The sequence below is a fragment of the Vicia villosa genome, linkage group LG6, assembly GCF_029867415.1.
Source record: "Vicia villosa cultivar HV-30 ecotype Madison, WI linkage group LG6, Vvil1.0, whole genome shotgun sequence".
Taxonomy (NCBI): domain Eukaryota; kingdom Viridiplantae; phylum Streptophyta; class Magnoliopsida; order Fabales; family Fabaceae; genus Vicia; species Vicia villosa.
In genome coordinates, this window is record NC_081185.1 from 74,876,939 (window position 1) to 74,889,159 (window position 12,221).

A 12,221-nucleotide genomic window follows, 5' to 3' on the forward strand; every position below is an offset into this window, starting at 1 on the left:
CCGCTCTTCCAACCAAAGCCTTTAAACCTTCCGTCACTATAACAAAAAGAAAGGGGGAGATAGGATCTCCTTGACGAAGACCCCTTTCCACCAAGAATTCCTTCGTTGGACTACCATTAACAATCACCGACATCTTGCTAGAGAAAACAATAGCTTCCATCCACCTCATCCATCTATTCCCAAAACCCATCCTTCTCATCAAGTACCTAAGAAAATTCCAACTCACTTTTTCATAAGCCTTTTCGAAATCAACTTTAAAAAGAAGGCATTCCTTTCCCTCTTTACTAGTAAAATCAACTAACTCATTGACAATTAAGACTCCATCCATCATTTGTCTACCCGGAACGAAAGCACTTTGGAAATTAGAAATGATAGAAGGAAGAACTTTCTTAATCCTACAAGCCAAAAGTTTAGAGACCATCTTGAAAATACTTCCCACAAGACATATTGGCCGGTAATCATCTAACAATAAAGGATTGCTATTCTTCGGAATTAGAGAAATAAAAGAAGATGTAATACATTTGGACAACACCGCTCAGGAGAAAAAACTATTAAAACAAGCAAGAACATCTTCTTTTAAAAAAGACCAACACTTCTTAATAAAAAGAAGAGAAATACCATTCGGCCCCATACTTTTTGTGCCATCACAACTCCACACCGCCTCTTTAATTTCTTCCAACGAAAAAGGAACCTCAATCGATAAAGATTGCTCCTCGCTCAAAGAATTTAAGTCAATTCCATCCATCAAAGGTCTCTCAAAACAATCCTCCTTGAATTTGCTTTCAAAATGAGACTTCACAGCTTCCTTCTCCGCATTAACCGAATTAACGACTCCCTCATTAGTGTTTAACGAGCAAATACGGTTCCTACGCCTCCTCTCCTTCACAATATTATGGAAAAATATACTATTAGCATCACCATCATTTAGCCACTTCAATCTACTTTTTTGAATAAGCATGTTTTCCTTTAATTTGAGATTAAACCAAATGTTCTTCGAAGCTTTTACCTTGTTTAGGTGGACTTCTTCCTCCCAATAATCCCTATCATCCCACTCGTTCAAATCCTTTACATTTTCCTCAATCTCCAAATCAATTTTACCAAAAACATTTTTTCCCACCATTTCAATCTTTCTTTAATTAATCGAAATTTCTCCTTCAAAACAAAATCTCCTCTCCCATGAACATTAATCTCTTCCCATTCCTTCTTAACAAAATCAAAGAAACTCTTGTCATTAAACCATTCATTATTGAATTTGAATGGTTTTGGTCCCCAATCTTCTTAGTCTACCATAAACCAAACCGGACAATGGTCGGAAACATCTCTCATCCCTATCCATTGGCCAACCACCCCCAATTCGAAATAATGTTATTAGAAACAAGAAATCTATCGATTCTACTTTTAGACTTTCCATCGCCACTAAACCAAGTGAATCTCTTTCCTTTGCAAGGAACGTCAACAAGACCGGTATCATCTATGAAATCCGAGAACTCTCTCCATTCCAAGTTGCTACTTCCTGAAGAAGTTCCGCTTCTCTCACTTCTCTTTTTCACCGAATTAAAATCCCCCCTATAATCCATTCGCCATCTTGATACTTGTTTTTCAGCTCAATCAAACGGGACCATAGAACACGTTTAAGAGACACTGTACAAGCAGAATACACATTGAATATATAGTAACAAGATCCTTTCCACATAACTTTTGATCCAAGAAACCCCGGGCCACCAAAACTAGCCAAAAAGGTGACCGAATTTGTTCTCCAGATGGACAATAAACCTCCTGATAGACCCTCCGAACCTGAAAAAGAATAATCCATTTCATCCTCCCCCCACATACTTCTCACAATTGAAACCGGAATATTTTTCAATTTCATTTCTTGGATAAGAAAGAAATCAGCCCTTCCTTTTGATAATAAGCTTCTAATTTTTTTTCTTTTACCCCTTATGTTAAAGCTTCCAATAATCATTTAAAACAGTTCAAAGTCGCCTTCCTTCCCTCAATTCTTTTACCTCCCCTAGACAGTACTTCCATATCCAGCATATTATTTAAATCACCATTCCCTTCCTAAGCAAGAAACACTCCTAATTTTGCCAACTCCTTTCTCAACCTTCCACCACTGCTTCTGTCTAAATTAGATAGAGTTCTAGAATTGCATCTAACAATATCTGAGTCAACTGGCTGAGAGGCAGAAGAAGTCGATTCAATGATATCATTGGTACTACTAGGAACAGCAATAGCGAGAGAATTAAAGTAAGCATTAGAAGAAAGCACCTGATTAGGGCCATCCAAAGAAAGAACAGCGTCCTTCTTCTGCTTCATGGGCTTGGGAAGAAAGTTTCTCTTACTGGGCCTACCCTTTGCCCCAACTTTGGCCCCACCTAATTCATTTAATTGTTTATATAATTTCTTTTTCCTAGCCACCGCCTTAAGCTTTGAGATGCCAACCTCTTCATCCGAAAAACTAGGTTTTTCTCTTTCCTTGAACACGAGAAAAGTATTATTGTTAATCTATCATATAAGAAAAGTCTACCATTTGGGACTTTCTTAGGCTATCCACATCAGCAACTCTTCTATGGTTGATCCATATCAGCTTTGGTGGTTACTACAAATTTTTGATCCTTCAACTGCCTGGTGGGCTGCGGCAGTTATTCCTGTGGAAGTTTCACCCTCACAGCTTCTCATGCTATTGCAGTTACAGATTCTTTACTCTCTCTCTGCCCATCCACGTTCCAAACCCCTGTTACCCAAATCATTGTAATTTATTTCCCTTTTCCACTTCTAATCTTTCCTATATTCATGCAATTGAAATAATGCTTTCAGAATCGTTTCAATCCACCCATTAATCTTCTCAATTGAAGTAACCCTAACATTAGATGGTAGCTCCTTCAACACCAACAATCACAGAGAAATATTGAAAGCAATTGAAGTTGTCGAACGAGATTCCTTCGCCATTAGTCAGAGCTTCACCTCCGTCTTCGAAGCACTCCGATTGTCCCTCTCTCAATCCACCGACACCTCATATCATCATATTCAATGCTTCACCGACGCCGCCGGTCATCTTCAAGAATCCGGTACTCATTCCCCTTTTTTTCTCAAATATAACGCTCAGAGTAATAATAATAATAATCATGATTTGTTTGTGGTTTGATTTCAGTGCTTGATGCAGCAACTAAAGGGAATCGATATATAAATTCGTGTCTCAAGTAAGTTTTTATACGTGTTTTTGATAATTTTCTCAGAAAGTTGAATGAATTAGATAAAGTTTGATGCTTAACGATGCAGATTGAATGAGGAAATGAAGAGCGTTGATAGTCTAGCATCCCAATTGTATCCATTCACTTTGATCTTTGCTAATTGTTAACTTAATTTGTTTTTACTGTTTTTGTTTATGATACTTGGAAGGTTAAGCATAGATGTCATTTACAAGTCACAAATAGGGTACCAACCAAAATATCTGATATGACGACATTACCGTGGATCCGACGTTTTCATCGGTTTTATAGAGATGTGCGATTTTCCGGTGGTAGATCAATTGTGCTGCGTTTCCGGTGGCGAGTTTGGTGGTGTCGGGTTCGATATGGTTGAAGCACTCCGATTGTCCCTCTCCCAATCCACCGACACCTCACTACATCATATTCAATGCTTTACCGATGCCGTCGGTCATCTTCAAGAATCCGGTACTCATTCCCCTTTTTTTCTCAAATATAATGCTCAGAATAGTAATAATAATAATAATAATAATTATGATCTGTTTGTGGTTTGGTTTCAGTGCTTGATGCAGCAACTAAAGGGAATCGATATATAAATTTGGGTCTCAAGTAAGTTTTTATACGTGTTTTTGAAGGTTTGATTCACCATCACTTTATCTGCTACACGTCTTTTATTTATTTTCTTTTACATTTGTCATATAAACTAATAGTGAACGGCAGAAGCATAACTTTAATGAGTGGATGTAGCATCTTTTACAAAACTGGAATGCGTCGTATATGTTGTCTTTGAATCAGCGGGTATGTTTTGGTTTTCCTAACTTTCATCGGAGTGGAAATTGACAATTACATTATGGTATTTCTGTGATAATTTGGTTTAGAGTGTTGAGGTAATGCTTAGATCTTATTATCTTATGGTATCAACTATCATTCTAAAAAATCTTTCACTATGAATTTGAGCGAAACTGAATCGTGAATGTTGTTTGGTTATGCTTTTTTTCTTTTCTTTCTGATATCAAATTTGATTACGTACTTTCATTTTTCGTTTTGGTTATGGTGTTGTTTGGCTGCAGTGAAAGAGAGTATCAGAGAGGAGACAAGATTGCGTGGTACGCTGATGGTGATAAGATTGTGAGGTACATAATGTTTGAGGTATTGATGTGGAGTCTACATATTATCGCGAATTGCAAAATTGCAAAGGAGGAGCGCAGAGCAGCCGTTGGGTTTCGATTGAAAAAAGGGAAAACTGGCCTTCTCAGGCTAATTTGAACATGAATGAGCCAGCCATACATGGTAATTGTGATGTTCTTTGCGGAAGTACAAATATTGTAACGTTAACTTCTTAGTCACTAAACTTTCTGTGTCGCTACTAGGATTGCTGCCTGGTGAATTTGCTGACGATTTTGACAACTGGAAATCAGTTGTTCAAAACTATTGGTCACTCCTTTGACCTCTAAGATTTTCTGATCATCCAAAGAGGGTTGGTGATAAGGACTTCGTCACCTTACAACATACAACATGTTCAGAAATACTCTAGACATGAATGCTAATTTCGGTGGCTTTAACTGTGCATTATTACACTGCAACAACATTTAAGTATGCATTTGATTACAAACCATCTGATGTCTACTGGTAACTTCGAAAGCTCATCTTGCATAATTTTTTATCTTTGAAGTGTTCTTGGTGAAAACAGGATCAGTAGTCTTATTTAATAACCCCTATTCCCTGATTATAGGTGCACAGCGGATTGTGGTTGGATTACTGGGCACAGCTATGTCACTTATGGACCCATACTCAATGGTGCAACTGTTGTTCTGTATGAAGGGGTAATAATTTTGAAACATAGTGCAAAATTTTAATTCCCTCAAGCTAAGCTTTATAGATAATTTTTTTGACTTGCCTACATATTTTAGAAAGATTGATATTATGGGGTTTTTGAAAAAATTAATAGTGATTTCCACCAACATCATTCTATTAATTTGGCAATTTGAGTTAATGGATAAATTTTTTTTAAGAGTCATGGAATTGCAAAGAAATATTTTGCTCTGAATCTGATACTATGAATGCAGGCTCCCAATTATCCTGATGCTGGGCGTAGTTGGAACATTATTGATAAATTTAAAGTATCAATATTCTACACTGCCCCTACATTGGTGCGGTCCCTCATGCAATATGGTGATGAGGTAAGATACATCTATGCTTACTCGATACCTTCCTGAAAAATTATTTGTAATGGTGAAAAAATGCTCTTACACATGGAAAAGAATTGAAAGTAAAACATTGCAGAAGAATGTATACAATATCAAACAGGACTGGAAGCATCATTAGTATAATTAGTGGTTCCTTAAGCCTTTCTTGCCCCTTCTGTTCCACCCCACATGTATGATGCAAGCAGCAGGGTTCTCCCTTTTCCCATTTGTGTTGCTTTACGCATATGGAACCTTGAAGATATTCAGTAGTTTGGGTCAATAATCTCTCTTATTACTACTTCCATTTATGGGATCAGACCGTTTTGGTAAAATCATCTCTTTTGCCTCTTGAGCTATATGTATAGACATAGTAGTCATTTAAGAGATTATATTTCCCTAACATACATTATCTTTCTTGATGACATATTTGCTTGCAGCAGGTCCTTTGGGACTGGTGTGAAGAGCTTCACATACGGCAGGTTATGTTATTTAGACACCGGTTAGCTTGATGTATACGGCTGCTGAGATAATGTGACGGTCATTGAATCCGAATGGAATCGTCCCTGTTTCGAATAATGTCTGAACTGAGTGTATGTGTTTATGAGTTTTATATGAGTTTTTCCTTTGGAATGTATCAGTTGTATATGTATGTTTTTGACTTGTGCATAGAATCTTTGCACTGATTTTGGACAGTTTAGTATATTTGGATATTTTCGAGAATGAATTGAGTTGCTTTAGGATTGAATTGGTGAAATAAGTTTGATGTTTTGTTCTCTTATAAATGAATGAATAGGATTTACGATGTATCTTTGGTAGATTGTGTAGATTAAAGTGATATTGACATGGTCTTTATGATTTCGATATGATGCTGATATGGTTTTGTTTATAATAGTGCAGAGCGGTTCAGCTGGGTCTGGAAATAACGCCAGCATTTGGCTGTGATATGCAGATATTGATTTGGAAAATGTTAAGGAGAACATACTCTCATTACCGAAATATTCTAACTTTTGCATGATAGATACCATAACTCTGTATCAGTATTCATACTTAGCATTCTAAATTATGCAATGAACCATATGCCAGAAGAACACAACCTAAAATGTCTATGTGGTACATTTAATTTCCACAAGAACCAAGATGTGGTTGGTCCAAATATTAAGAGACTTGGGCTCCATAAACAAGAGTTCTTGGGTTATGGCTCAATTATGTCTTGCAACGCGGTGTCGAGCACCTTACTCTCGATGTAGGCTCATCCGGGGTCGAGAATATAGTTTTATCTGGGTTGAGTATAGTTTTTCTGCGGTTGAACTTCCATTGCTCAAAACTCTTAATTTACAATTTATTACTTTTCTTAAGGATCTAGATTTTATGTTGCTTTTAGATGGATGTCCAATTCTTGAGAAGTTATTCATATCTGATGTGTTTTATGACTGCCAAGAGGACTCTATAGTAAGCTCAAATAAATAGAAAAACTTTAGGTTAAGTAACTTAATTGTAGCAGATGTTGATTTCTCTTATTTTCATTTTCCATTCCAAGCACTTCAGAGTGTACGGACTCTCTATTGAAATTGCTGAGGTTTGATTACTATATGATAGAAAATCTCCATTTGTTTTCTGTTCGGTGTTTTTCATGATTTTTCTTATACTTTGTTCTCACTTTTTTACATTTTAGGAGTATGTTAGAATTGATGTCATTCATATCTTCATATTTCAACCTACTTGAACCTTACCTTGAGAGGAACAAAAATATATTGTATGAGACCACTTTAGTATTTTAATCAATAAAATATATTGAAAGAGACCCCGGTAATTTATCTTACTTTTTAATATTTTAGTATATATTATATAATATATTTATTTTAATTATGTAGATTCCCGTGGTTAATTTATTTATATAATATTAAATTTTTATTTACATTATATTAAATAAAAAATATAAGTATTTCATATATAATAATGCTTTATTCCACATGACTCTTATTAAAATGAGTGAAATTTAATGCATCTTAGTTGAAGTAAATGCTTTCTTTTTCCTGCTGTCATACTTAATATTTCAAGTAGTGAAAGAGGCGTTGAATATTTGAAGGCAATATTAAATTTCTGATCAAAATATTAACTGTATTGAATATTAACGGAAACATGAAGTTACTGATAAAATATGGAATGTTAACGTGAGCATAAAGTTACTGATCAAAATATTGAATATTAACGAAAAGACGAAGTTATTGATCAAACTATTGAATATTAACGGGAAAACAAAGTTATTGATCAAACTATATTGAATATTAACGGGAACATGAAGTTATTAATCAAAATATTGAATATTAACGAAAAAATACAGAGCAAAGTATATAATATTAACGGGAACATGGAGTTACTGCTAACAATATTGAATAATAACCGAAACATGGCGTTATTAATCAAACAATTGAATATTAACAAGAACAAATTTGGAATATTAACGGAAACACAAAGTTAGTGAACAAAATAATGAATATTGATGGGAACATGAAGTTATTGATCAAAATATTTAATTTTAACGAGAACATGAAGTTACTGAACAAAATATTGAATATCAACGAGAACACGAAGTTACTAATCAAAATATTTAATATTAAGGGGAACATGAAGTTATTGGTCAAAATATTGAATATTAACAGGAAATGAAGTTTATTGATGAAAATATTGAATATTACTGGGAACACGGAATTACTGAACAAAATATTGAATATTAACGGGAGCACGGAGTTATTGATTAAAATATTAAATAATAACGGGAGCACAAAGTTAATGATAAATTTTTTGAATATTATCGGAAACATTAAGTTACTGATCCAAATTTTGAAAATTAACAGGTACAAATTTTGAATATTAACGGGAACACGAAGTTACTGATCAAAATAATAAATGTTGACGGGACACGGAGTTATTGACAAAATATTGAATATTAACAGGATCACGAAGTTACTGATAATTCTTTTAATATTAACAGAAACATTAAGTTACTGATAATTTTTTTGAATATTAACGAAACGAATTCGGAATATTAACGGGAACACGAATTTATTGATCAAAATAATGAATATTAACAGGAACACAAAGTTACTGATCAAAATAATGAATATTAACAAGAATATGAAGTTACTGATCAAAATATTGAATATTAACGGGAAGAAATGTGAAATATTAACGGGAATACGAAGTTACTGGTCAAAGTATTTTTCTATTAATTATGTATTTTGAATGAATCATTATTATAAATGGAGTTTGCAGTGGTTTCTCATTGGCCTACAAGAGAGAGCTGATAGTTTGAGATTGGGCCGGTAGTTTATAGTTATAATTGAGCCAAAATAATTAATTTTCTCCTTAGCAGCCAAAAATAATCGATTCTCCTTAGCTGATAGTTTGAGATTGGGCTAATAGTTTGTAGTTTAATCAATTATATTAAATAGTTATATCTAATTGAATTATATAACTTGATTGAATATTTCTTCATTATAATTTGTGAATTTGCGATTTTAAAACTTTTCCTTCGTTATAATTTGTTAAATAAAATATTACTATTTTTATAACTTTTTCAATTTTACCCAAAACTTAATTTTTTACTAATATCTTTTATTTTTCCCAATCACAATGCGCGAAAACGATGAGATAGGTTATAATATAGTATATTCAATTCAATTCAATTTAATTGTATATTGTATAGTGATCGGTCACCATTTCTAGTAAGTTTCCGCACCTTTTTCCGACCAAAAGTCATAATCTTGGTAATACTAAGTGGCATTGTTATAGGTTTTATTATAAGTTTCTTAATTTGTCGGTTGTTTGAATTTTGCATATTAGTGTGTCTTAAGGTTTATAAAAGTGCCATTTTATGCGTTGGTTGTTAGTTTGTTGTTGGCCAGGTTGACCCAGGAATGAGATAGGAACTTAGGACACTTCGGGGCGAAAAAAGAAGCTGAAAGAACCAAAGATGAAGGTTCACACGGGCACCCGTGTGCATGCACACGGGCCGTGTCAAAAGATGGCTGGAAAGATGTTTTTGAGAAGCAAAACAGAGGTTTCACACGGGCACCCGTGTTCCTGCACACGGCCCGTGTGGAAAGATGCGTGGAAAGGAAATTTTTGAGAGCTGACCAGAGGAACAACACGGGCACCCGTGTTCCTGCACACGGACCGTGTTGTTAGGCGCGGGCAGATGTTCAAGTTTTGTAATTTTGAAAGCATGGATCTCATTAAGGGTATTTCGGACCTTTCGGATGCGGAGGAAGTGAGCCAACACTACTAAAACCTAACGGGAAGAAGTGTGAAAGGATCTTGGATCATTGAGCATAGAGAATTACAGAGAAAGAAGAGTCAAGGGTTTTGGAAGAGATCTTCAAGAGCACTCGCGATTGGAGATCATATCAACTGATAATTTCTTGTAATGACTTCAATTACTCTTGTTATTTTCTTAAACATTATGAGTAGCTAAACTATTTTATGCTAGGGTGATGTCCCTAAATCTTTTCATGTAATGACTTGTTAAAACCGTTGTGATGAATTTGATGTTTTTATAATTTGAGTTTATGATTCAAAGATTTTCATGCTTCATTGTATTGGAAAATATTTTGTTGATCTATGATTAGGGTTAGGCTTGACACACCACTCTAATGCGTTTTGAATCAAAACATTACCGGTAAATCGCTTAGGAATAAGGATTTCACCATAGTGATCATCCATTCTAGAACACGATGCATAATGCCTTAATACTAAAATCAATTATTGAGGAATTGAAATTGACTTTTAAGTATTAAGAAGTTCTCCACTAAGGAATTAGGGAAAACTATTTTATGGAATTGATACTCAATTGTGGTCACATCTTTTCATGAACAACGGTGTTTTCAAGGAGTTACATAAGATTTATACATCAACCTTAGCATGCTTTCTCATTTGTGAACCAAATCATCATTTACTTATAGTTTTTAATTATAAACAGTTAGTAGTTTCATCAAGCGAATCAAAAAAACCAACAATAGCTTTTTGTTCAATTGAAATTTAGTACTGGCTTATACTTTATTCGCAGTCCTTGTGATCGATACTTGGATTCAACTCCATTTTAATAACTACATCGGTAACAAAAGTAGTACACTTGCTATTTTCCGATCAAGTTTTTGGCGCCGTTGCCGAGGACTGCCAAACTATAAGCCGAACTTTAAGTCAATTGAAATTTTGTTGCTCTGCGACCAAAATTTTATTTTTATCTGTTAATTTTAATTTCGTTGCAGTCTTGTATCTGTTCTAACTGTTGTCTAACTGTTTATGCGAGGTCAGACCTCAGCTAAATTTTCCTTTGACACAGAACCAGAAAGAGCTCTGCACGAGAGACGCCGCAAGGCAAGAATTGAAAGACTGGCAGCACCAAGTGCAAGTCTTAGTGTTCCACATCAGGAAAGCGACGACGAAGTGTCTGTGCATTCGGAGCACAGTGACTCTGACTTTGACAGGGAGGTAGTTCAGGAACCAGTTAACATGGCTGGAAATCAACCTCCTGCAGAAAGATTGTTAGGGGACTATGGAGGGGCAAATGCTCACCCTAACCGGATGACTATTGTTAATCAACCTGTGAATGTGGCACATTTTCAATTGCATCCATCCACCATTCGCCAGTTAGAGAGCAAGCCGTTCTCCGGAAGAATAAACGAGGATGCAAATAAGCATCTTCAGAGATTTCTCACTACGACAACTTCGTTGAAGATCGAATGTCATTCAGAGGAAGCCAAGAGACTTGTTATGTTCCCGTTTACACTTACTGATGACGCAGAGGAGTGGTTTTACTCACTTCCGGCTGCAAGTATCACAACATGGCAAGAGATGGAAACGGCATTCCTCAATGAATATTTTCCTGCGTCGGTGTTCATCCGAAAAAGATACGACATTGTAAATTTCAAACAAAAAGAGGGGGAATCATTGGGGGATGCATACAAGAGGTTCAAAAGGTGTTTGACTGCATGTCCTACTCATAACATGGACGCTACCGAGCAAATGCAGAATTTTGTGAATGGGTTGCGACTTAAGACAAAGCAGCTTATTGATACCGCTGCTGGTGGTTCAACAAATTTTGCTACAGCCACAGTTATGAAAAGGATCATAGAGGCAATAGCTGCTAATGAGCATCTTGAGTTGTATGATCGTACCATGAGCCAATCGGAGGGCAAAATTGATTTGAAGTTGCCAGAACAGGTTGTAAAGATGGAGGATCAGATTGCTGCAGAGGTAGAGAGAAGGTTAAAAAAGATGAATATTGGAACTCAGACAGTAGCACAGGTGGAACCAGTTAAAGCGGTTCTTTGTGAAATATGTGGTGGACCGCACTTTGCTATGCATTGTGTAGCAACTCAAGAACAGGTTGAGCAGATTCATATGTTGAGGCAAAACAATCCTTATGCCAACACATATAATCCGGGGTGGAAAAATCATCCGAATTTCTCATGGAAAGACCAGCAAGGAAACGTCCAGAAGCCGGTTCAAGGACAACAACCATATCAGCCTCAGACTCAACAATACCAACCACAGGGACAACAATATCGTCCGCAACAACAACCATACCAGCAACCTCAACAACAATACCAACCACAGGGTCCAAGAAAGGCGGATTGGGAAATTGCCATTGAAAAGATGGCCGCTCAAAGCTCCCAATTCCAAGAAGAGACACGTAGCAATTTAAGGAACACCGGAGCCTCAATCAAGAACCTTGAAGTACAAATGAGTCAAATTGCTCAACACCTTGCAATTCCGCAAGCACCAGGAGCCCTCCCAAGCGCAACTGTTACTAATCCTAAAGACAATC

General features: G+C 35.8%; 2 protein-coding genes across 2 annotated transcripts; both read left to right on the top strand.

Moving 5' to 3' along the window:
* Positions 1-2,569: 2,569 nt before the first annotated feature.
* LOC131613881 (uncharacterized) lies at positions 2,570-3,399 on the top strand. Its single transcript, XM_058885518.1, has 4 exons — positions 2,570-2,751; positions 2,818-3,068; positions 3,152-3,200; positions 3,280-3,399. Exons 1-4 carry the CDS (start codon positions 2,570-2,572, stop codon positions 3,356-3,358), a joined length of 561 nt encoding a protein of 186 aa, XP_058741501.1. The 3' UTR covers positions 3,359-3,399.
* Positions 3,400-4,131: 732 nt separating this feature from the next.
* Positions 4,132-5,706, top strand: LOC131611670 (acetyl-coenzyme A synthetase, chloroplastic/glyoxysomal-like). The gene is made up of 4 exons (XM_058883593.1): positions 4,132-4,496; positions 4,577-4,835; positions 4,939-5,029; positions 5,273-5,706. The coding sequence occupies exons 2-4, from the start codon at positions 4,747-4,749 to the stop codon at positions 5,420-5,422; spliced, it is 330 nt and encodes a 109-aa protein (XP_058739576.1). The 5' UTR covers positions 4,132-4,496; positions 4,577-4,746; the 3' UTR covers positions 5,423-5,706.
* The last annotated feature ends 6,515 nt before the right edge of the window (positions 5,707-12,221 follow it).

Coding starts and splice junctions, on each gene's coding strand:
- LOC131613881 (XM_058885518.1), top strand. CDS start 2,570: ATGGTTGATCCATATCAGCTTTGGTGGTTACTACAAATTTTTGATCCT. Junction 2,752..2,817: donor CCCCTGTTACCCAAATCATT/GTAATTTATTTC, acceptor TAATGCTTTCAG/AATCGTTTCAATCCACCCAT. Junction 3,069..3,151: donor CGGTCATCTTCAAGAATCCG/GTACTCATTCCC, acceptor GTTTGATTTCAG/TGCTTGATGCAGCAACTAAA.
- LOC131611670 (XM_058883593.1), top strand. CDS start 4,747: ATGCTAATTTCGGTGGCTTTAACTGTGCATTATTACACTGCAACAACA. Junction 4,836..4,938: donor AAACCATCTGATGTCTACTG/GTAACTTCGAAA, acceptor CCCTGATTATAG/GTGCACAGCGGATTGTGGTT. Junction 5,030..5,272: donor CTGTTGTTCTGTATGAAGGG/GTAATAATTTTG, acceptor CTATGAATGCAG/GCTCCCAATTATCCTGATGC.